Source organism: Thermobia domestica, chromosome 1, assembly GCF_964235325.1.
Source record: "Thermobia domestica chromosome 1, izTheDome1.hap1.1, whole genome shotgun sequence".
Taxonomy (NCBI): Eukaryota; Metazoa; Arthropoda; class Insecta; order Zygentoma; family Lepismatidae; genus Thermobia; species Thermobia domestica.
In genome coordinates this window covers 314,811,871-314,837,617 of record NC_137454.1, presented here as the reverse complement: position 1 = coordinate 314,837,617, position 25,747 = coordinate 314,811,871, and the positions used below count along the sequence as shown (strand labels likewise).

The window sequence follows — 25,747 nt, the reverse complement described above, 5'->3', positions numbered from 1 at the left end:
TTCCTTTTGGACGTTTTTTCAATAGTGGTATAGTTTTTTCAGTGCATTTGCTAGAATTTTTTTGTTTTTGGTTCCCCAATATATTTTTGAGTGTATTCTAGTTCCCTATAATGCCAATTACACGTAGTCTTGCGCAAACTATGGACATAAACGGTCACGTAGTAGCCCCGCAGTCTTTGACGACTCTTCCTGCTACATCCATTAACCTGCACGCTAACAGCACGACACCCCATTCTATAACCTCAGAACCTGTAGTTCATACTCCTTCCCATACAGTTTCACAACCTTCAGCCTCTGTCACGTTAGGCTCCGCATCCGTTTCGGTTAACCCCAACTCTCTTACAATATTTGCGGGCACACCTTTAGAGAGGGCAGATTTGTTTCTAACCAATTTTGAACGCACAGCGAAAATATCTGGTTGGTCAGAAGATAGGATGAAAAATATTTTTTCGTTGTGTCTAGCAGATGTACCCTTGTACTGGTACCAAACCACTGCCGGGTTAGACGCTTTGTCCTGGACAGAACTTAAAGATAAATTTTTGAAACAATTTGGTCCTAACAATTTACCTATATCAGCCACAGAAACATATAGGTCTAGGGTTCAGGAACCCTCGGAATCTCTCTTGCATTATTTATACGCCAAAAAATATTTGTCTACCCAACTAGAAAACCCGCCTAGCTTTAATGAATTTTTATTAGATGCTATTACAGGAATGCTGCCACATCATATAGTTGAATTTTCACAAAAAACAATCCACAACTTTGAAGAGTTAATTACTTTAGCATCTACTAGGGAACGAGCCGATCGATTAGCGCAAAGACGGTTGGCAAGCCTGCCTGCTGTTTCCAATATACCCCAGCCTTCCCACAGTATTTCCCAGGCGGCGAATGATTCCCTTCAAAATATCATTACTCGCCTAGATGCCCTCCAACTCCAAGTAAATACACACATGAATGCCCAGCCAGTACAGCACACTGTGGCATTTACGGAGGACGCACACGCTAGTTCATTTAACCGCTCCTCATATCCGAATTATAGCTGTTGTTCGGACAATTTTCGCAGGTCAAAACGGGCGTCCTTTCATCAATCCCCCAGTAGAAAACACAGAACACATGGTAATGTGCGATTCGTCAATAGATGGCGTTGGTGCCTGTTTGTTTCAGAGAAAGATCGGAGAAAAAGCCTATCACGCGGTATGTTATATATCGGCAAGACACCCACAACGCATAAGGCCACTTCCTATACATAATTTGGAATTATTTGCCATATTCTTTGCACTAACCAAATTTAAGAAATATTTACTAGGCCACCATTTCACTTTAGTAACAGACAATAAATCGTTACTGGCACTAAAATCCACCACACAATTGACGCCAAAAATTTTACGGTGGTTGGAACAGATTAACCAGTATGATTTTACATTGCTCCACGTGCGCTCTGCCCAGAATCCGATCAGTGATATGTTAAGTAGGAATCCATTACCTTTCGATGAACAAGATTTACAGCTATTAGACGCGGACGTACATCCTTATCATCTGTTAGCCTTAGACACAAAAACAGACATAGCTCAACTGCAACGTAATGACCCATATTTTTCAAAAATTATCAGCGCACTCATTACTGAAGACAGGACAAACAAACATTACGAGACTTGGAATAAACAATACTTTTTTCAAAAAAACCTATTGTATCGCAAAATGTATTCCCCGACACAGCCGCACACTTTACTTTGTGTACCCAAAATTTTGCGTGATACTATTTTTGATGAATTTCACAACAACGCGTTGATTCATCCTGGGTATCTGAAGCTATATTATCTCATTCGCAACAAATATTACATACCTAACTTAAAAAACTGGCTTCACAATAAATTACAGTCCTGTTTAGATTGTGGATACTTCAAACGCAACTACCAAAAAGTTGTTGATCACGTGCAAAGATTGCCCCCCACTAATCTATTTTCCACATGGCAAATAGATATTTGTGGTAAATTATTGCCATCAGAAGGAGATGAATTTACCCATTTCTATGTGGCTACTGACCTACATTCATCATACACAGTAACCAAACCAATAAAGACACCTACCTCAGATGCCTTTATTGAATTCATTACGCATGAACTAATTATTCCTTTCGGTGTCATGGAGATTATTTATACCGACCATCAATCTACCCATACCAGTACGAAAACCAAAGCTTTTCTAGAGTCTATGGGGATTAAAATTAAGTACGCACTACCAGGCGCCCATAAAACAATTGGCCAAGTCGAGTCTCGCATAGCGAACTTACAAACAGTTCTCAAATTCTTAACAAGAGATAACCAGCGACAGTGGCCAAACTTTTTAAAAAGGGCCACGGCGACCATAAATCACAGCCCACTAACGGCCTATGGAGTATCACCTTTTTACATCTTATTTGGACGTGAACCACGCTTTCCTTTGCAAAATATTCTTCCTACCATTGACCCACCCACGGATGTTGCGGACAGATTAGCCATGCTGAATGAGTTTCGTGATCTATTGGAATATAGAAAGGAACAAGCCTTTCAACGTTTGAAAGAAAAAAATGAGACAAATCAGGCTCCCACGGAGTTTCTTCCTGGATCTCAAGTCCTCGTCAAAAGATTAGCAACACGTAGAGAGGAATGTGGTCCCCTTCGGTCACTTTACAACGGGCCATATAGATTATTAAACAAGCTTGACTCAAACACGTATCAACTTGACATGGACGGTAAAATAGTAAATATAACGAAAAATAGATTAAAGTTATTCATTCCGGATACAGCGAGCAATCCTACATTTATTACTAAATATAAACAATTCCTAAATATGAATCCGTGATAACATAAACTACCAAGATGGAAATTGAGTAATACAGGCACTTCATTTAAGTTACCGCCTTCGTCTCTCACTTAAATAATAAAACCGTCAATGTACAACAATTCCTATACTTCCATATAACGACTGGTAAATAACAAAAATTAATAAACCACATAAATTAGTTTCGGTACTTACCCACCCTTTTTTCACCAGCCCGGTACGTTCCACATTCTTCCTTCTTTTGAAGCGGCCAGCAAAACGGGTTCTTCATTTTCGACCCCGTACAGAAACAAATTAATTTCATTTCAACACTTCATATTGAATCACTAAACACTTTTTTACTATCCCAAATATCAAAAGCACATAACCACATCGTACAACATACGCTGATCACTCATTCACACCATCGATCACTGTATCAACCCTTCCCTAACCCTATTCATACTAATTGTACAAATCTGTTAATAGCATAAACAAATTCCTTTGGCTCTGAAACAGCCAATCACAGCGCGAGAAAAGTTTCACTTTTAAAATCAGCACCCTCAAGGTCGATTAACAATGGCACACGTGTTCAATTACTCACACAGACACACTCCTTTAATGAGGAGAAAGTTTGCATTTACCACAAAAATACCCAAACAGGAAATAAAAGATTTATTTTTGGTTCAATATACCGTTAGCTTTCAATGTCTGCTCTTTTCACAAACGCGAGTACCAAAAGAATTTAACACACTTCTTTTAGTTAATAATGCCTTATTTTGTAAATAAATGCTCACTACGGATTTTTTTTCTTTTTACAGATTTATAGTAATTTCTGGCCTTATATCCCCATCCCAAACACAATCCCTCAAACCAGAAGGGGTAGACATTACAATTGGGGGGGAATTTCGTGCAATTCCACAGGCCATTATGTATAGTACAATGGTACCTTTAATATATTCCTTCCAGATTCCTATCCTGGAGAGTAACTCTATAACGTTAGAGTGTACACCAGCAAATGAGTCCCGATATTGTTTGCCATTGCTTACCCTTATCCAATCTGCAAATAACTTTTCTCAGGACCTTATGCAGGCAACATATAACTCTAAATTCGGTTTTTTGCCTAAGAATATAAAAAATAAGCGTGCACTGCTACCTCTCCTAGGATCCTTTCTCAACTGGGCGACCGGAGTTGCAACGGAAGATGAGATAACACATTTTCAATCACATGAAAATGAATTAAAACAACATATTCAAATACTAGAACAAAAAGAATTAACGGTTCATTCGGAATTACACAATATGTCGGTACTCGTTTCCCGACTAGCCAAAGAAACAAAAGACAGTTTTGCGGATGTTCAAACTGCTTTCCAAAGGATTATTCAAGATGAGCGGCAGATACAAGAAACATTGCTTTCAGATAAACGGCAATTAACATCCTTTATACAACTTAACTTTAATCTTCATTCTCTATTGTTGAACAAAATACACCAACTTTTAGAAATGTCAATTTTTAACGACGTCTATTTAGCATGTAACGAAAACAGAATACCTAGCACCCTGGTTACTCATAGTATGTTAGAAAAGGACCTAACACGCTTAAACTTACAATTACTCAAAAAAGGCATGCAAATTCACCCCTTACTTTCAGCGCATACGGCTTATAAGATGCCAATAGTAAACTGTAGGGTTACTCCTTCTACTGTATACATGAAGGTTACAATACCGATTATTCCGGTCAATACCAAATACTCGTTACATAAATTACTCAAATATCCAATTCGTCTCAACGATGAAACATGCAGTTTACAGACCGACATTCAATATGTACTTTTTAATAACACACAGACTATTCTCCTCCCCAATAATGCAATCCAACACTGTACGATCTCTCAAAAGCCATTTCTGTGTAAAATACCAGCAATTAATCACAATGCCTCCCCCTTTTCCCTCTGTTTACAGCATTTACGTTTCCCAAAAGTCACAGGCCTGTATAAAACGGTATGCCCTTTTTCTTGCACCACAAATCACTCGTTAACCATTACACCACTAAGCAATACCGAATTTGTTCTCACTAATGCTCCCCTTTCTTTATTTACCCTATCCCCAGAGGGACATAAGACGAAACTCCATGTTCCACACACGCGCACCATTAAAGTGACTTTACCATGTGAACACAGGTTAGTCACGGAAGAACAAACACTTATTTTTCAGCCGGACTTATGCCATAATGATCAAATTTCACCACGTCATTTAGTATTAACACATGCTTTACATATCAATGATTCTCTTTTTCAATTGCCTCACGATCGATTATTTGCTTTTAAATCCAATTTCTCCAATATCCCCTTGAATTACAGTTCTAGAATATCCGAAATTACACCCATTACTATTAACGACACAACCTTACCTTGGAGCAGTTGGATACCGCTTGAATACTCAATACCTATTAGTACTTCAATGACGTCATTACAATTTCTCATAACGATGACCAACTCCGTATTTCTTGTTATCCTCTACAGACGTTTTAAAGCCCTACAACTTTCGGTACCCAGTCCGAATCCAGAAGCCATTCCCTTGACACAATTACATTAATTTTTTTTTCTCTTATTTTTTTTTCAGACTGCAATTTGCCTGCTTACTTCTGTTCCCTACTCCAACTTTAGCCCTTTCATTTTTTGATATCACACTACTGACAGTGACACCTCTAACACTGTTATTGCTTCTCCTTCTAGGAATATTCTGTTGCAAACGGTACTTAGCGTACAGAACCTACCTTCGTATACAAACACATACCCCCATAGCTTTACGACACCTCCCACCTACAATCCAAAATTCCACAGTATCCCACTACCCACAAACAGAGTCTCGCGTTCCAATCGCACATCCTTCCTATACCCCCAGTCGCAATTAAAAAAAAAAGTAAGTCTCAATTTCATATTTGCTCGTAAGCTAATATCGAACAAAATTACAACCCGCATCTTGAGTATTCCATTTTACCATTTTCCTTCCAATTAATAATTTCAGAGGAGGATCCGTCTTAGACCGCCCTTTTACCTATTCAAAAATATATAAATAATAAACAAAAAAAAAAAATAACATTCAAAACAAATCAAGAGACAAACTATATATTCTCTCTGTTGCACTGACTCGCTATAACACTATTGAACTTCAAAAATGATAATTATTTCAAATAGATACAATCTGGTATAAGGAATAAAATGAAAAATACAACAATCCCTTTTCACCTCAACCATATCCCAACATCCCTTTACCACCCTTCAACAAGCAAGGCACAGCAAGGAACCAGGAACCTGCATCGCCGAAGTTCCAGTCCACTTGGAGCCACAAAGTTATCACCCTCGTCTGGATGCGTCAACCCTCCTGGAGCCCCCAGAAGTACACCATGAAACCATGCCTGTGTTCGTCAGCCCAACTGGAGCCACCAGGAAAACTCCCTTGCCTGGGTTCGTCAGCCCAACTGGAGCCACCAGGAAATCTCCCTTGCCTGGGATCATCAGCCCAACTTGAGCCACCAGGAAATCTCCCTTGCCTGGATTCGTCAGCCCAACTATAGCCACCAGCAGCAAGCCATGCCCGTGTTCAACCTTGGAGGAACCAGAGTTATGGACGCTGCCTGCGCTCCCTGTCTGTTTGAGGCCACGGGAACTCTCCCATGCCTGAGTCATCAAGATTGTGACAGTGTGGACTCTACGTCGTAACATTACTTGTCCCTCCCCGCCACACCTACAAACCTAATTTTGTGTGTATCTTCGACTTAAAAAAAAAAAAAAAGACAAAGTACAGAAGCCATGAGCAGCGGCCATGGATGACACCCAATTGCCCTGCGGCTCATCAAAGCGCAAAGGTCCCCAACAAGGACTCTACGTCTCAATGTGTTCCGGATTCTTGAACACTAGAAGATGTGAACTGTTTTTTTTATGTATAAGTGTGTGCAGGCCGACAGACTCCTAGTTAGTGTCAGTGTTTATAAACATAGTGTGGACAGAACTATGAGTGAAAAAAAAAAAAGAGTGACACACACTACGGTGATGTTCAAGAACAGTTCCTCATAAGTGGGGGACTGCAATGAAACTATCATATGAGTGAAAAAAAAAAGAAAGAACTTAGCTCAACGGTTTTAAAAAAGAATATATCAAAAAAGATTTTTTGACATTATTTTGTAGTGATAAAATATATGTGTACTTAAGTTAGATAACAAAAGAATTTTGGAATAAACAGTCACACTTATTGTGGACTAATGAGGTTCTCCGGCAGTCACGTAGCGTAAGAAGTAATTAAGTGAACAAACAAGGCTGTTACGGAGAACCTCAGGGTTTGGCTGACGAAATTAATAGCATATAAAAAGGTAAGGGAGAGGTCCAAGGATCATCTCGGAACAACCAACGGATCTCAAAACAACCAACGGATCTCTCAGCAACCAACCAAGATCTGCAATAACATGGGTGGTACACCAGCATACTTAATGTAAGTTGTATTTTTCATTTTCATAACTTGCTGTCATTCATATAAGGCTCTAAGCTGGACGAATGGTCTCCTGCGAGAGAACATAATCTAAATTTGTAATTGTAACCTCTAATTCATGTAAAATAAAGTCTTGCTTGTTGAAAAAGGAAATTATTAATTAGTTAATTGTCATATGACAGGCAAGAGATCACTAACTACCGTATTATTTTAACAATATTTTTAGACTGGTTGCTCAAACAGAAACAGTTGTTGTGAATTGTGTGACTAAATCAGGTAACTTTTCTTGAATACAAGACTGTTTCAAATTACTGTTGAATGCTTAACTACATATACGGTACTGTACATATTTTAGATTAGAAATAAACCTTGACAAATATTCGTTTGTAACTGGATTTGTGGCTTTTGAGCACTCGCTTTTACGCCAAACAATTTAATAACCCGAACAGCTCAAGCAAATATTCGAATTAACGCGCGCTTCCTGCTGTAGTTATCGAAGATTATTACTGGTCCACATTTTGTCCGCACAGTTACCATGAAAATAAACAGATGCGAAATAATGTTGCTCCTATTGATCTTCGAGTGTCCCCGGTGAGTTCCGGATTCGATTCCCAGTGGGAACACAAGTGATTTGGATCCTACTCTAGGTTCCGTTCTTAGGAGGTTATCATCGTTGCATGGAAGGCTATGGTAAACCATCATGATTTCACTTTGCCCAGGGACCTTCGGACAGGACACTGCATCATCTTAATGACCTTCCACTAATCGGTCATCGAGTCCCTTGTATATTGCTGAGGTGTCGTTAGTGATACTACACAGAAAATGATGGCTTCTAATGTACTATCTTCGTATGGTATTCAATATATAGTATTATTTATGGCATTAAGTATCTTCTGAACCACTAACAAATACTTTTTACCCGTTTATCTTAGGTTGCAGCTTGTGTGGCTATGAAGAGAACGTTTAGGGCAGTTATTCTAACACTTCCTGAGATAAGTAATGAAAATCGCAGTCGCTCTTCTGAAGAAAGACGTCTATTGAGTGAAGTTAATTTTCAGTTTGTGTTCCAACTCAACTTGTTCACACTTTTTCTTGGGAAGTTGAAAAGATTGCCACATTATCTACAAAATAAGGAGAGCACACTGGATGATGCTGTTTTAGTTACGAACGGTGTAGTGGATTATTTTGCTGAAATTAGGGAAGTGTCAGGGAATTTTTATCAAAATATACTTCTGTATAGGGAAATTTTGGACATTTTCGGTACTAGTTTTGTGCTGGCTTATTTTTGCACCTAGAAGATTGAAATTGTGCAGAAACATTCAGTCCACCGAGTAGTATTTACCAGATTTTTTTCAGATTTCTGCGTTAAAACAGGGGGGTACAAAGGGGCTAAACGTTGAAAAAGGGAAATTTTTACCAAAAATCCCTTTCACGGGATTTTCCCGCGTTAGATACATAATGGAGACACGTGAGTCATACCGCCTGAAAGGCAGTTCTATTTTGAAGAGAATGACGGGCGAAACGTGACCCTAGGGTAATTAGGGATGTCTCAGGGAATGTTTAAAAATTTCCCTCTGTATACGGGAATATGGGACATTGTCGGTATATTTTTTTTTTGGCGGGCTTACTTTTGCACCTGGAAAATTGGAATTGTGCATAAACATTCATCCCACCGAGTAGTATTTACCAGATTTTTTTCAGATCTCTGCGTTAGAACAGGGGGGCCCAAGGGGGCTAAAAGTTGAGAAAAGGATATTTAGACCCAAAAAATCCCGTTTTTCCTCATTTTCCCGCCTTAGATACATGATGGAGGCACGTGAGTCATATCGCCTGAAAGGCAGTTCTATTCTGAAGAGAATGATGGGAGAAACGTGACCCTAGGGTAATTAGGGATATCTCAGGAAATTTTTTACCTGAGATCATGGTGTTTTACGGTAATTCGGGGCATGGTGGGAATTCCTGATAAAATTTCTCCCGCCCTTGGTATTCAAGATTGAAACTTGAAATTTGGCACACACATTCAGTATACCAAGTACTATTTGTCAGATTTTTTTTAGATGGCTACGTTCACACAGGGTCGCTCCGGGGGGGCCCAAAGTGCGAGAAAAAATTTTCTCTCCGAAATTTTCCATTTGACATCATTTTTCACGCTCCTGGTATACGGTATGAGCATGCAAGTGGTATCATTTGAAAGCCAGCTCCGTTCTGAAGAGAATGAGGTATGAACCATGATCCTAGGATAAATAGTGATGATGCAGTAGCTGCTTGACTGAAAGTCTAAAAAATAGCCCCAAAACCCCGGATCTCTTAAGGGCTAATGAATATTGCTGTAGAGGATGTGGTAAACGCATTCATGCTGGACATAAAAATCGACGCATGTTCTAGCGCAACATGCTAGTAATGAAAAATGCTCTTAATTTAAGTGCAGGTATAAAAGTTTATTGTAAGCTTGTTCGTACCATGTGATCTGCCATTCACAGTTTAAAATACGTTGTTCTTTCTGTGGATCATGATGAAGTTTTGTTAACTGCTATTTACTTATTTATCAAATTTATATATATATATATGCTAACTTGAGGTTCAGTGTCAAAGATATCTGTGTATTTTATGTTATTAACGAAAGGTAGAGTATTATCCGTTAGTCTGTGTTTTTTGAACCTTTTTTTTATTTCTATGCATTTATGTGCATTCTTGGAGGGAGAGGAGGTAAAGCTGTCTTGAACTTCATGGACTACACAGTACATACCGTTATTATTGTTTTTTTTAAAAAAAAAAAACTGTAAATATATTTAGTGTGTCTGCCACGCGGAATTCGGTAGGTCGAGCATATATCCACGAACTCCCGCAGCCCATCCTAAGTCCTGAATTTCTTCAGTCCCACCAGGCGAATACCGGAATTATGCCTTCTATAAGGCCAAGACAGCTGTTTTCCACATCGCTGTTCCTTCCCTATTTCGGTTTGAGCCTCAGCTAAATAAAGAGTATAAAAAATGAAACTTAATTATTGTCAAAAACATGTCTACATTGCCCAGTTCTCATTTTCATTGTCCGCCCACCCGGCAACTATGTCCGCTTCTTTCCGCCCACCCCATCATGCGTTTCTGGTGCCGTCCCTGATATGATACCTTCTCAACCGAAGTCCATGGTTAGTCTTTTTGCACATGGCTAAAATGATGTCTCTTGATGTGTCTGTTGCCCCCGTTTTCACTCCTCCTTCTGCCAACTTGAATCCCCATTATATTACAAAATTTATTAGTCTTTAATTTGAAGTTTTCTTAACTTATGATCTTTTTTTTTTTTTTTTTTTTGCAATTAGAAAGTTCCATTAGTTTCTATCGCCGTTATCCCTTAGGACAAGTTATTATAAAAAAGGAAAAATATATTAATGGTTCCTCTTGATTAGTTTTTAAAGCTTTTTCTTATAATTACACTTAAGCAGCAAGGATGCGGTGCACCCACAAGATTTTTAGGTTTTTAAAAAACAAAATAAAATAAATACTTCTCACTTGACATTATCAAAAAAAAAAAAAAAAAAAAAAAAGCAAGCAATTAAAACATTTGAGATGGAACTTAAAAATTTCTAACGTGTAAAACATAATTGTTTCAAATGTGTCTGTGCAAGCAACTAAGCAATACACTTTCCCCTTCCTTGCCTGTCTCAGGCCTAGTCAAAGGCAGTTCTCACAATTAAAAAAAGGAACTACATTGTGAATAGAATTGACCACAGCCCTGTGTTCATAAAAGGTTCTAACTAAAAGGAAATCAATCGAAAATATCAAGAGACCCCTGAAAGCATATAACACGACTCGCCATTGATATGTACCCACATAAATTTTGGAAAGTCGGCGCCGTTGCTTGCTCCTTGGGATGTTTTGCGAAATAGAACGAGAAGATGAAGCGATTAACTTTTTAAGTATAGTACTGGATACGTACAAGAGGTTGAAATTTTAAAAGCACGAAAAATAAGATAATTTAATCAAACGGCTATACCATTTCAACACAATAACTACGTGTTATCATAGTTGAGTTAAATTTTGACATAAGCCTTGTGTTACTATAGCTGCATCACACTTTAGAGTAAAGTGTTAAACTGACTGTCATTAATCAACTCACCTATCATAACGAGGAGTCATTTTGTTACGCGCTATTGGTGTTGTGTTGTGTACAGTTGCCAAGCAACAGGACGCTTGTGGGGGATAATAAAGTGCAGTATAAATTATTGTGAGTGGTTATGAGGAACAAAATATAGTTGACGTCGAAGAGAAACATAGTGAACATAGAACAACAGATTGCAGCACTTCTACTGATGTAAATATTTACTGAAAATTCATATGCTCGTGAAACTATTTTCGTGAAATATTACAGGAAATATAACGTTGTTCCACGTAAAGCTTTGCTTATAGCAAAAAAGTAAAATTGTTGCTAAATATTATGTATGATACGCCTCGAAGTCAATTGTAATGTTAATATTACAATAGTAGTGAATCTATCTGACACAGGATTTTGAGACGGATGTGATATTTTGCTAAATCATTGTTCTTAACAAATGAAACGTTTCCTTGCCCAAGACGAATACTACAGTTATTGATATATTAGTATCTCAATTACGTACACTGACCATGTTACCTGGGGCATTACTAACAACAAATGGTATAATATAAATATCCCATAGCGCTGTTTCTATTTCTGCGTTCCTTCGTTTCTTCTTCTGCTGCTTTAACACTGCTGCAGTATTATTTTCACACCGCTCAACACCGTCTTTGTCTCGAATCGTTAACACCAGGCTTGTTTTAACTGCAACACCGGATTCTTGGTGTTGGAATAACACGCTAAAACTGTAGTCATGCTAGGACCACTGATTTGTGCTAAAATTGAATTAAACACCATATATTTTTTCACTTTGTGCGTTATGTAAGAATACCCTTTTTAATTATGGCTGCAGAGTGGGAAAGAAGGTGTTGGAGACCAGATGAACTGAGAAAGTTTATAAGTAGATGTTACTTTTGTGGAAACATGTATGAAGAATTTAGAAGGATGCATGTTGAATATTAAAAAGTGGGGATACAGACGCTTCTGGTACAATTAATGTTGGAACGCATGTTTGAACATCCATCCGGACTGCTCTATATTATCATTCTATATCACATCAATAAATTTTCGTAGACACTACATATAAATCAGTTTTAGAGTTAGTATAAATGATTTATCAGGTTTCAAAGCACTGCTTATTTACAAGTACAAAGACAAAGTATACGAGTACAAAGACAAGCGATACATAAAAAGATATGTATATTCACAAAGTTTCTGGCACATTCTACAAATGTTCAAACTGTATGCCCTTGGTAACTCGGCACACATCCAAACGGTAATCCAGTTCCGTCCATACGTTCACTAGCATGTTTCCACCAATGTCCGTTACCAGGGTGTCTACTAAAATTCCAAAATGAAATTTCGTGACTTTTCCTGACCTTTTCGTTACCAAACCATAAAATTTCCTAACATTCTCAAGAGCGAACTTGGGTGCAAATTAGACCGAATTTTTATGCATGCGATAGAATGCTTTGCTTGCGATTTAATAGCGTCTAAAGCCCATCATAAAGACACTTTTGGTGGTGAATTTTGACGTTTTATACAACATTTTCAGTCTGTGCTTATATTTGTACACATAAAAATATTCGTGAACCAAAAGCTAAATTTCGTGACCTTTTCATGACTTTCATGACCATTTTCTGATTTTGTGACTTTTTCATGACTTTCGTGACCGATAGACACCCTGGTTACAGAGCAGTGATGCGTTCCTGCAGTTCTTGTAGCGGTGTTGGCATTAGGCGTACATAAACTTTATCCTCAAAATAACCACACAGGAAGAAATCACATGGTGTGAGTTCTGGCGACCTGGGGGCCATGGCAACAAAGGAACATCATCCAGACCAGCGCGACTTATCCAGTGATATGGCAGTTCTCAGTTGAGAATGCCGGAAAACCAACGCAAAATGATCAGGTGATCAGGTGCAACTTTTATTTTATATTGATAATTATTTTTATAATATTATTATTAGTGATATTATTTTTATTATAGTCTGAATATGTGTTCCTAGATATATTGCATTTTCTATTTATTTCTTTCAGGAGATTAAAAATTAAAAATTCCAAAATGATCCATGTTCAAAACAATAACAATTTTCCAATTGTGGGAAAGGTTGCTCCTAAAAGGGGTTGTCTTATGAGGTTGTTTACCAAGCTGGATGAATACTGTGATCATACATCACTCCACGGTCTGAGATACGTTGGAGAAGAAGACCGATCCCTGACCGAAAGGTGAGTTAAGTTTATAAGGATTTCTTTAACCCACAAACGCCCAAGACCGGTTTTATTCGTTTGCAACTGCCTTGAACAATACCGTGTTATATCGAAAACCTGAGAAGAAAACTGAACGAAATTCGTACAACAAGAGTACGGGTAGTGTGCCTGAAGTGGAACAACGGGGGTTTGGCTAAATTAATAATAAAGTCCATGTAACGTAGTGAAAAATAAAGTGGGTCACTGGTGGCACAAGGGGCGTTTGTGGGTTAATGTATGGGGATTACACCAGGCAGGGATAAAAATGGATCTGAAAACGTGGGGGGACGGTAGGTAGCAGCATGATGCCACGCCATTCCCCCTGCTTATCTTTGGCCATTGTTTTTTTTAGGAACTGGGTGGACGCCGTCTCTATTTTATCGAGGTGGGGGACGGCGTGTCCCGCGTTCCCCCTCACTTTTACCCCTGACACCAGGTAAGGATGGAATGATCCTTCTGTAACATTTTTCAAAGTAGCGTCTTTCTCACAAAGTGGATCACGTCTGCAGAGTTACACTGAGTCTTATTTTAATATACGTGTTGTAGAACCTCAGTAGATTTGCTAATTTTGCTTTCATTGCTAAATCAATAACTGGTTGAATAGTAAGGTTAATCTTTTCTTTAAAATATACTAGGTTAGAATTAGCTTCTGAGATTGCGACCGTTTCATTATTAAGTCTCTTAGCTAAGCTTACCCGTTACTTTTTTAAGTTTAACGAGTAACTTAAATACAAAGATTATCAATAGTATGGTATCAAGCCACATAGTAGAAAGTAAACCACATAGTATTAGCTAATAGGTTTCTTTCAACCTCTTATAGACTATAGCACAGTTGATGACCTCTTTGGGTGTACAGTTTATGACTCCATAATTGTTAGGCATCCGAATTTATACACTATAGTTTACTTAATAGGGAGGTCTTGAAAGCAATTATTAATTCCTGTATAGCATTTGGCAGATACGAGGACAGTTCCAGAAGTACCCGACCTGACGTATAGATAATGGTGCGCGAGCTAGCAGACATCTGGTAGACATTTCAAAAAGTGACCTGTAAAATTTGGACATGGGAAAGCTGTGTGTGAGATGCTGTCGCGTTCGCTAACAATGGAACAAAAACAGCGTCGTGAGGATGTTTCAATCGGGAATTTGGCGATGTTTCACAGCAATAAAGCCGAGTTTTTGCATCGATTCATAACCATGGATGAAACATGTGTCCATCATGTCATACTTGAGACGAAGGAATGGTCAAAACAATGGCCTGAAAGAGAACTGGCTCAAAAAAGGGGAAGACAGTTCCGTCTGTTGGCAAGGTTATGGAGTCAGTTTTATGGGATGCATGTGGGATAATTTTCATGGATTATCTTCAAAACCAGAAAGAGTTAACGACGAGTATTATGCAAATTTATTGCAGAGTTTGAGTGATGAAATCAAGAATTTTTCATTTAGGATTTTCTTCATTGTTGAAATGGCTTGATTGTTGAAATCAATATTCAAACCTTTAACAATATAACTATTTCAACAATGAAAAAAGATCTTAATTTTAAAAAATCGGCACGGATTGTTGCCTTCGATAGGTTATGAAGTTCCTTGTCTAAAAATTTGAAGACTCTAGGCTGAAACTTGTAAGAGAAATCGTGAATTTTCGTGAAAGGTAAAAACTACACGAGAGATGCGAAGACTGTAGTGACATCTATCGGCAAAGTTTGCCCCTTTACACCAACCTTAAGTTATTCACCAACATTTAAAAAAAAAAAAAGTGAGCTTAGCTAAAGAACCATGACTTCCTAACCTTTTTTGCATAACCTTTTCCTTCATTTTTCTTACTCTCAACACTGATATTTTAACCTGCACTCAAAAAAACTGTCATGTTTAGTTATATTAATAACCAGGGCCCGGATCTTGTTGACAAGTCAACTTTTTACTGTTACGCATAGGACAAGGCAAGTTCAAATAAAAACGTTATCCGTCAACTCAAGCTTCTGAAAGTATATATTTTTAGGGTCAACTTTTGGTCACTTTTTGCCGTTTTGAAGTTTCAGGTCATTTTTTAATATTTTAAGGTAACTTTCAGGTAACTTATGGTCTTTTTAGTCTTTTTCCTCTACATAAGGAAATCGTAAAATGAACACTCTTTACAAATTTGAAAAATACAAAATTAGGTTATCTCTTTTCCTGCTTTCTGACTATCGGGATGGAAAACTGCATTCCTAAAAAGCTAATGAACACTAAGCTGTAGCTGGTTGACGAGGGGTAAGGGTTGGTAGGTGGCTAAACAGATAATTTTTTGTTGTTGACCACAAAGGATGTGATCACGTGAATAACTAAAAATGGATTAGAAGACGTACAAAGATTTTAAACAGGGTTTTTATCTATTATTCTTGTGTATACAGTCTACACTTGCGAAATTCTGTTCTTCAAGTGTGCTTCCTAGTTTCAACTCGGGAGTGGATTGACACTTTCACAGCCGTGTGCACCAACGACGTTTAAACGAGCGTTCACTCAAACGCGTTCAACAGTAAACTTTCAAGTTAAAACGTTGTTGCAGGACTTTCGTTGTACCATTGAAAGTCGAAGTTTAAGTAAACTTCGGTCAATTTGTAAAATCGACTCTGATTGGTTGTCGCCTTTTGTCTCTAATCTTCGTTTAACAAAGTAACAAATGAAGAAAGCATACCGCGTGCCGGTCTTTTCGAATTTGGGTGCATAGTCTAATTTCAGTGATCGTAATTGTGATGGTAAAGTAATGAAACCACGAGCAAAACATTTTTCCGAACACGAGAAATGTATTGTAATTTCGTTAGTGGAAAAATACAAAGACATTATTGAATGTAAACAGACTGACTTCGATCAAACGAAGTTTAAACCAACAAATTCGGCCGTTCAAGCTAAAACCAAGTTTATCCATAATTTTAATGAGACTTCACCTTGAACGTTGTTGGTGTATCAGACATTTTCACTAAGCTTGGTTATGACCCTCGTTCAACAGTTGAACTTCGTTGGTGCACACGACCATCAGTATGTAGAATACCGTACAATGGACTGCAACTAACAGAAACAAAACTTTTGAAAACGAGTGACAAATGGTAATTAAAATCCAATAGATATAAAGAAAATGTCGATGTTTAACGAAATAAACTTTTTAAGAAAACGCACATTTTTGTGAATTTTAGGGCCATTTTACAGGAATTTTAGTGTCATTTCATAGGTCACATTTTAGAAAATTTTAGGTCAACAAGATCCGGGCCCTGTTAATAACCAAACACAAAGTTCTTATAGCTTTGTAGCAACAAAGAGCGCACAATGTCACAGGAATAAATGTCGGTTATTGATCGATTAAAGTGAGATGGATATTTCGCTTTTAAAGAAATCATTTCGAGACTGTTCTAGACGAAAAGAAGTGCAAATAGTGGGCAATACAGATAATTTCAGAACTTCTATATAAACGTTGAGATTTCGTGATAAAATAAAAATTTACTAGTCTGTGTTAATGTTGCCAATCAATCAGATATTAAATTTTTAATAGGTTATTTACTTCTTAACTCATATGAAAAATTTCCAACTTCTATAGTGTCTTCCAAGTGACTGTTTTTAAATAAATTCTATATTATTTTTTTAAAAAATACTTATACTCATGTGACGATCTGCACAGAAAAAAAAATTTGGGAAGGGGGAGGTAAGCATTGTATTAAATTGTTGTACACTGCAACAACAACAACAACAAAAAGGATACATTACGAACATTTAAATCAGAAATATGTAAATATTTCTAGTGAGTGGATAATTTATTTTATACTGTACAATTTCCATAATATTTTAATGAATTGCTCGTTAGTAGCGGAGAATAGGAGACCACATGAATGTACGAGGGTCACTACGAAAGTTTTGAGATGTGAAACAACTTACATACTTAAAATCAATTTAAGACTTACATTTTCTCAAAGTACTCACCATTACACTGTACACAATTTTGCATCCTCGAAAACCACTTTTGGAAGCAGTGCTGCAGTCTTTTTCTTCAAGTTTTGAAAGTTCATTCTCGTAAGCTACTACATCTTCATCAGGGCTGCAAAATCTCTTCCCACGCATGCGATCTTTGATCCTGGGGAACAGAAAAAAATCACACCGGGCCAGGTCAGGGCTATACGGTGGATGAGTCATAAAATTCAAGCTTCGTGGATTCTAAAAACTGAATTGAGATGTTCGCCGTGTGTGCGAACGCGTTGTCATGGTGAAGCAGGATCCCACGCAATCCTGTTCTTGGACGCCGTTCCCGAAGCTTCTGGAACACTTTTGTTAGACAGTGGTGTACCACTGAGTAGTAACAGTCCTTTGTTCTTCAAGTGGAACAGTTGCAACATGGCCAGATTTGGAGAAGAAAGTTGCGACCATCTTCTTCCCCACATTTCGCGGTCGCTTCACTTTCGTGGGTGGATTTTCGTCTGGAAGGATCCAAACTGTAGACTGGCGTTTGTTTTCAGGGTCAACTTGATAGATCTAAGTCTCATCACCAGTAACAACGTCAGAGACGCGTCGAGAATTGCCTCCATCAAATCTTGCAAGCATTTCTTCACACCATTCCACACGCATGCGCTTCTGGTGTTCAGTCAAAGTGTGAGGCACCCAACGAGATGAAACCTTCCTGAGCCAAAGATGATCATGAAGAATTTTTGTTACTGCTGGCGATCCAATGTTCACTAGAGATTCAATGTCCTTGAAAGTTGTTGGAGGATTTTCTCGAATCATTTGTTCCACAGCGGCAAGGTTTTCATCTGACACAGCTGTTACCGGACGTCCAGCTCTTTCTTCATCTTTAAGCGATGTCCGACCTCTTCTGAATTCACCAAACCATCGAAAAATTGTAGCAAGGGAAGGAGCAAGGTCCCCAAATGCCACCTGCAAACGGTCAAGGCTTTGTGTCCCATTCAAACCACTTTGGAAATCGTAAAGGATCATTGCCCGAAAATGTTCCCTTTCGAGCTCTATTCTAGGCAGCCGAATACTGCTCAAATCAACAAAGAAGTGAAGGCGATATGGCCGAGCCGATAAGCGAGGCGAGTTGAAACTTGCTTCGCTTCTTCGCTCTGGATACCACTACCGAACGCAATTGTTGGAATTCAAATACTGTGCCACAACAATGCGTATCTCAAAACTTTCGTAGTGAGCCTCGTAGAGAACTTAGATCTGGTGCGTGGAGACCCCGGTTTGGTGGGTTTTCTTGGGGTTCTCTCGTTTTCTGAGCCTCCCACTTTTCATTCCACCATTTCATTCATTTCCATAATCACTGTCTGTCTTAACTACGGAGTATAATCGTTGGACGTTAAACTAAAAATTTACAAAAAGCAGAAAATAATTATATAATAAGAACTTGTACTTTGTCATTATCCATAATTGATAGTAACGTTGTGGCATTTTTCAGATAGGTTTAAGACAGAAAATGTGAACCAAGAAACAGAATTATGACGTATACGTTATACGATGATTTTTAATTTGTATCGAAAAAGTGCTTAGGCTACGCACATACCCATGATAGCAATACGCTATACAGGTCCGTATCCAGGGGGGTCTAGGGGGGCCGGTCCCCCTAAATTTTTTATGGCTCCCCTAAAATTTTCACGGTAGGTTTGCAAATGAACTATAATATGGTTGGATTGGCCCCCCTATCTTCGGTCGCCTCCCCCCCTAAGTTTTTGGGCTGGCTACCGGCCTGACGCGATACAATCTCGCTCTAGCTCATAGTTCCTCCTTCTCAGCTATGATATGGATTACTGAATTTATAGGGTACTAGCTTTTAGTCGGAATTAGTAGGTGACGGCGCTGGAGGCTAAGTCAGGACTCTAGTAGCATAAAATGTAAGCCGAAGAATGGAAAACGGTAGGCTAGCCAACTACCAAACGCTGGTCCTCTTTGTAATCAGGGGCGGATCCAGGGGGAGGGGGCAATCGGGGCGATGACTCCCCGAAGAGGAAACTCTTATTTTATATATATAAATATAACTCATCCCAGAGTTTGTAACTCTTAAAAGTAGCTCTAAGTAGCAGTATTACAACCCACCGCCCCCCCAGAAGTCCGTTCTGGATACGCCCCTGCTTGTAATTGGGCACATTGCCACGCATTTTTCGAGCAACTCAATTTTTCATGTACACCAAAGACGCACGTACTAACCCCAGACCAGCAGAGAAGACTTACTCTTTCAGTTCAGTTCAGTTTATTCTCTCTGCTTATGAGAGGTTCTTGGTATGGTTAAAGAACCTAATACATATGCTTTAGTAAGCCTACTGTTGTATTTTCTCCTTTTATTTACGCTTCGCAGTAATCGGCATTGTGATAGGTCAGCTTTCAGAATTCCTTCTTTTCTACCTATGTAGATATCCGTTGTCTGCAGTATCACATGAAGATATACTTATGCAATTTCGCACGTATCTATGCTCGACAGTCATACGTCGGCTGCAGGGACATCTATGACGTGGCCAAATAAATTTTTAAAAAATGTTTTTTTTTTTTAAAGACTTTGACGATGCTTCTTTCCGTGATATCTTCAAATATTGAAAACTGTTTGAAGAAACGTTTTAAGGAACATTTTATAACAATGTTCTCATAGGCCTACGTGAATTCATATGAAAAGAGTTAATAAGAATTTATGTTAACCAATAACAAAAATTTTATAAAATCTTCCATGAAATTTAAAAAGGATATGTAGGAAAATTTTATTTTCCTTTAGTAAAGAAAGCTTACAAGTAAACCTTACGTTTGGGTGAATCGAGTTGCTGACTGAGACACATATGAGAAAGTAGTACTAAATGTGGCCAGTATTTCAGTGAAGTTTTAGGTGCGAAGCTCCAGGGGTTTAGGAGATACAGCTACCAGAACATCACATGGAAGTACAGAATAGTCTTCATACAGTTGGAGGTAAAAGCTCTGTAAGACCTCTTGTAACGACAAAAGGTGAATAACAAATATATGGGTACATATTAGGACTAGGGGGAAGTCATATAGTAAGGGTATACCTGACGGCGGCCATCTTGAAATCCGCCATTTTGAATTAAGGTTAAGTTTTTAAAATAGGAATAGGGTCATGTGATACATGATTTAAGGCGCAAATTCAATCAGAAGAACAATGGTGACGTTAATTTTGATTTACGCGCAATTGGTAAACAGTTACAGGGAAATTAAATATTATTGCAGCATATGTATTAGTCCTTTACCCCACCTTGTAAATTTTGTGTTAATGATAATAATTAAATAAAAAGCAGGTGGATAAATATTAGGTTTATGGTAAGAGTTGCCTTGATGGCGACCATGTTCAAATCCGCCATTTTGAATCAGACAAAAGTTTTAAACAAAACGCATAACAGTGACACCTTATTAATAGCAAATTTTACCATAACTCCAACGGTATAACCATTTTTGCTTTATCATTAACCAGCACAAAATTAAATGGATCGCTCCTTACGACTACTGCTTTGACGGAATTGTTAACGACAAATGTGTCAAGTGTAACTCGATTGCCTTTGTCAGGTGTGCTCACTGTGAGCAGAGCATTTGTGCAAGTCATGCACTCTTCTCTGAACTACATACTGATTGTACTAATTGAGGACTTTTCTGGAAGAAAGACCCAAGTTCAATTATGACTCAATTCCACTTTGGTCATTTTTCCTTAAATTAGCGACTTGTTTATGCGATAACAAATGCTGGTTAATGATAAAGCAAAAATGGTTATACCGTTGGAGTTATGGTAAAATTTGCTATTAATAAGGTGTCACTGTTATGCGTTTTGTTTAAAACTTTTGTCTGATTCAAAATGGCGGATTTGAACATGGCCGCCATCAAAGCAACTCTTACCATAGACCTAATATTTATCCACCTGCTTTTTATTTAATTATTATCATTAACACAAAATTTACAAGGTGGGGTAAAGGACTAATACATATACTGCAATAATATTTAATTTCCCTGTAACTGTTTACCAATTGCGCGTAAATCAAAATTAACGTCACCATTGTTCTTCTGATTGAATTTGCGCCTTAAATCATGTATCACATGACCCTATTCCTATTTTAAAAACTTAACCTTAATTCAAAATGGCGGATTTCAAGATGGCCGCCGTCAGGTATACCCTTACTATATGACTTCCCCCTAGTCCTAATATGTACCCATATATTTGTTATTCACCTTTTGTCGTTACAAGAGGTCTTACAGAGCTTTTACCTCCAACTGTATGAAGACTATTCTGTACTTCCATGTGATGTTCTGGTAGCTGTATCTCCTAAACCCCTGGAGCTTCGCACCTAAAACTTCACTGAAATACTGACCACATTTAGTACTACTTTCTCATATGTGTCTCAGTCAGCAACTCGATTCACCCAAACGTAAGGTTTACTTGTTAGTTTATAAGTCTTCAGTGAGTATCTTGATGCAACTCAAACATATTGTAGCATTTCTTGACCAAATATTCTACCAATTTCAAAAGTCTTTTAGACTTTTTTATTCTGGTTATATATCAACACATCTGTAGGCTACTGTAGTGTTCTTTCCAGTTAGATCATCGCAAGTATTCTGCCATTACGTGCCGCAACTGAGAAGCTTAGATGCTCCACGGTCTTCAAGTAACTTCTTTGTCTTTAGGTATGATTTTTCTGTTTTGATACCGTCCATCAATTGTAACTAACCTCCTTCACCTCTCCTTCTTGGTAATGCCAATTCAGCGAATTTACTATTATCCTCATATTAATCTGAGAGTATCAAAGTAGTACACACACTGTGGTTCGACTAACAATAAATATTTATCAGTACTTTACCTTACTAACTCTTACTTTACATTAAGTCAAATGCAAGTAAAATTGAAAACCTTGGCGCAAATTGTTTGCTAGGAAATTTGATGATCAGACGATTTAAGATGTGGTTTCCTAACGTATTAATAATTTTTTTTTCCTTTAATGTGATGATACTAGAGGTATATCATAATGATTTGGGATATAATGTATCGCATTATTAACATGAAATTAATTTTTTATGTATTGTAGGTTATTCTGGGTGATGGCGTTTTTCTTAGCATTCTTCACTTGCATGTGTCTGATTCGCGGAGTGTGGAGCAAATGGAGAAGCACTCCAGTACTTGTTTCATTAGGTGATTGGCCAATTCCTATTTCAGACATTCCTTTTCCTGCAGTTACAATATGCAGTGCAAATAAAGTCAGACAATCATTTTTCAATTACACTCATTTTATGGAAAACTACAGTAATATTACACAATGGTAAGTGCATCACTAGCTTTGCATTTAAGATATTAAATTCAGTATACATATAGTTGTATGCTAAGTTACGTTTTTATAATGTTGGTAATATCACAGATCAATTGTTGCATGGCGAAGAGAATGAAAAGTGCAATAGGCCTGGACTCAAAGTAATTATGTACGGGCTGAGTTTGAATTCCTATCGGATTTGGAAGAGTCATGTTTTCCAGTGGCATCAATGTGAAATAACTTCGTAAAATGTTTCGAAAACTTCAGATTTTGATAACGTTTATGTTGTCAGTTTCCAACTGTGCTTCATTGATGTCCCAATGCTCTTGTAGAAGTTTCTGCAATTCCAAAATCATAGTAATCGATTTTCGTTTGGCATCTGAACAACCATACAAAGTTTCTCCTTTAGACCACATCGATTTAAATATTTCCAATAAACATTTTATTAAAATATCTTCCCACAACCAGAAGCCACAAAGCATTTGCAACATTTGGAAATACGCATTTCCAATGGCATTCCTCATCAAAGAATGAGTTTACTAAACTCACTCCATGCAAGTAGCGCACCACATATTAATCTTGAGGATGCCTCATTCTTGGTGGAACATGGCCGTTATCATGTACATTCACGCATTCATCTTCATATCTGAAGGCGATGTTTGTACGAGGGTCACTACGAAAGTTTTGAGATACGCATTGTTGTGGCCCATTTTTTGAATTCCAACAATTGCGTTCGGTAGTGGATCCAGAGCGAAGAAGCGAAGCAAGTTTCAACTCGCCTCGCTTATCGGCGCGGCCATATCGCCTTCACTTCTTTGTTGATGTGAGCAGTATTCGGCTGTCTAGAATGGAGCTCGAAAGTTAACATTTTCGGGCAATGATCCTTTACGATTTCCAAAGTGGTTTGAACGAGACACAAAGTCTTGACCGTTTGCAGGTGGCATTTGGGGACCTTGCTCCTTCCCGTGCTACAATTTTTCGATGGTTTGGTGAATTCAGAAGAGGTCGGACATCGCTTAAAGATGAAGAGAGCTGGACGTCCGGCAATAGCTGTGTCAGATGAAAACATTGCCGCTGTGGAACAAATGATTCGAGAAAATCCTCCAACAACTTTCAAGGACATTGAATCTATAGTGAACATTGGATCGCCAGCAGTAACAAAAATTCTTCATGATTGTCTTTGGCTCAGGAAGGTTTCATCTCGTTGGGTGCCTCACACTTTGACTGAACACCAGAAGCGCATGCGTGTGGAATGGTGTGAAGAAATGCTTGCAAGATTTGATGGAGGCAATACTCGACGCGTCTCTGACATTATTACTGGTGATGAGACTTGGATCTATCAATTTGAACCTGAAAATAAACGCCAGTCTACAGTTTGGATCCTTCCAGACGAAAATCCACCCACGAAAATGAAGCTTCCGGAAGTGTGGGGAAGAAGATGGTCGTAACTTTCTTCTCCAAATCTGGACACGTTGCAACTGTTCCAGTTGAGAAACAAATAACTGTTACTGCTCAGTGGTACACCACTGTTTGCCTAACAAAATTGTTCCAGAAGCTTCGGGAACAGCGTCCAAGAACTGGATTGCGTGGGATCCTGCTTCATCATGACAACGCGTCCGCATACACGGCCAACATCACAATTCAGTTTTTAGAATCTACGGAGGTCAAACTTATGACTCATCCGCCGTATAGCCCTGACCTGGCTCGGTGGGATTTTTTCTGTTCCCCAGGATCAAAGACCACATGCGTGGGAAGAGATTTTGCAGTCCTGAAGAAGCTGTAGTGGCTTACGAGAGTGAACTTTCAACACTTGAAGAAAAAGACTGCAACACTGCTTCCAAAAGTGGTTTTCGAGGATGCAAAAGTGTATACAGTGTAATGGTGAATACTTTGAGAAAATGTAAGTGTTAAATTGATTTTAAGCATGTAAGTTATTTCACATCTCAAAACTTTCGTAGTGACCCTCGTATAGAGATGGATAATCCTTGCCACTGTACGCCTGCTGATATTGTCATCCTTTCCAGCACGATATTGTATTGAGAATCACTTGCGCATTGTACTTTGCATCGAAATGTACAGTTATATTCAAAATGAAACGATTTCGCTCGGTATTTCTGACAATGTTAGTATGTGTATAATCGGCAAAGACATATATGTGGTAAATTTCATGTCAAAACAGCAGTAAATAAGAACAAAATACTTTCTTGTCCATTTAGCAACATTCTGTGTTTTTTATTCCAATTTTCGTATTAATAAATCTTTTTCTACGAAATTTACCACTAATGTAGATTTTCCGATTATACACATAGTAACAATATTAAAAGTACCTTGCAAAATCATTATCAAATTATATTCCCTCAAGAAAACAGTTACAGATATGCAACAATCATTTTGGACATGATTGTACATATGTATCTTCAGTATATGTCCTTTAATTGACACGTCTGGAATTCACACAGAGCACTTCCACACAGCACTACGCTTACTTTCTTCACTACGTCATTTGACACCCACGGAATCGCGTTACCTTGTCACAACACACTAAAGCCTCACAATAGTTTGGGAAACAAAGTTGTTCAGAAGTTATTATGTAGGGCTATTGCGTTCTTGGGAACGAAAAGGCTGTCAAATTATTATAGACTACCAACTGCTCACTCAAAAATTTTTATAATGTTCACTTTATTGCAATAATTTTATACAAACTCGATAGATGTTAAGTATTATTATTATATTTAAAATAATTACTATCAAGTATCACGAAACAGAATAATTAGTTGTAACTGATTGAAATACGGTGTAAGTTGAAAATTAAAACTTGTTGCCGAAAGGTAAATTGTATACATTCTGTAGCTTTTTAAAGTAATAAATGCTGATATTGGTTTGAA

General features: G+C 38.0%; 2 protein-coding genes across 9 annotated transcripts in view; one reads left to right on the top strand and one right to left on the bottom strand.

Annotated features, from left to right (window-relative positions):
• The window catches only part of LOC145662490 (putative pyruvate dehydrogenase E1 component subunit alpha, mitochondrial), a 138,653-nt gene extending 135,380 nt beyond the window's left edge, over positions 1-3,273 (bottom strand). For 2 of the 4 annotated variants that reach the window (XM_081728140.1, XM_081728150.1), the window contains exon 1: positions 3,016-3,270. Coding sequence is in view for 2 of the 4 variants with exons in the window: in XM_081728131.1 (XP_081584257.1) it covers positions 3,020-3,124 (105 nt within the window). In the remaining 2 variants the exon portion in view is untranslated. Of the gene's footprint in view, positions 1-3,015 lie in introns of all 4 variants that reach the window. The other 2 variants (XM_081728131.1, XM_081728111.1) reach the window with 2 other exon arrangements.
• LOC145662462 (pickpocket protein 28-like) overlaps positions 1-25,747 on the top strand; it is a 66,412-nt gene that overhangs the window by 6,265 nt on the left and 34,400 nt on the right. For 3 of the 5 annotated variants that reach the window (XM_081728081.1, XM_081728070.1, XM_081728090.1), the window contains exons 2-3: positions 13,414-13,602; positions 22,644-22,874. In XM_081728081.1, the coding sequence (XP_081584207.1) occupies positions 13,414-13,602; positions 22,644-22,874 (420 nt within the window). Of the gene's footprint in view, positions 1-7,161; positions 7,288-13,413; positions 13,603-22,643; positions 22,875-25,747 lie in introns of those variants that run through there. The other 2 variants (XM_081728075.1, XM_081728098.1) reach the window with 2 other exon arrangements.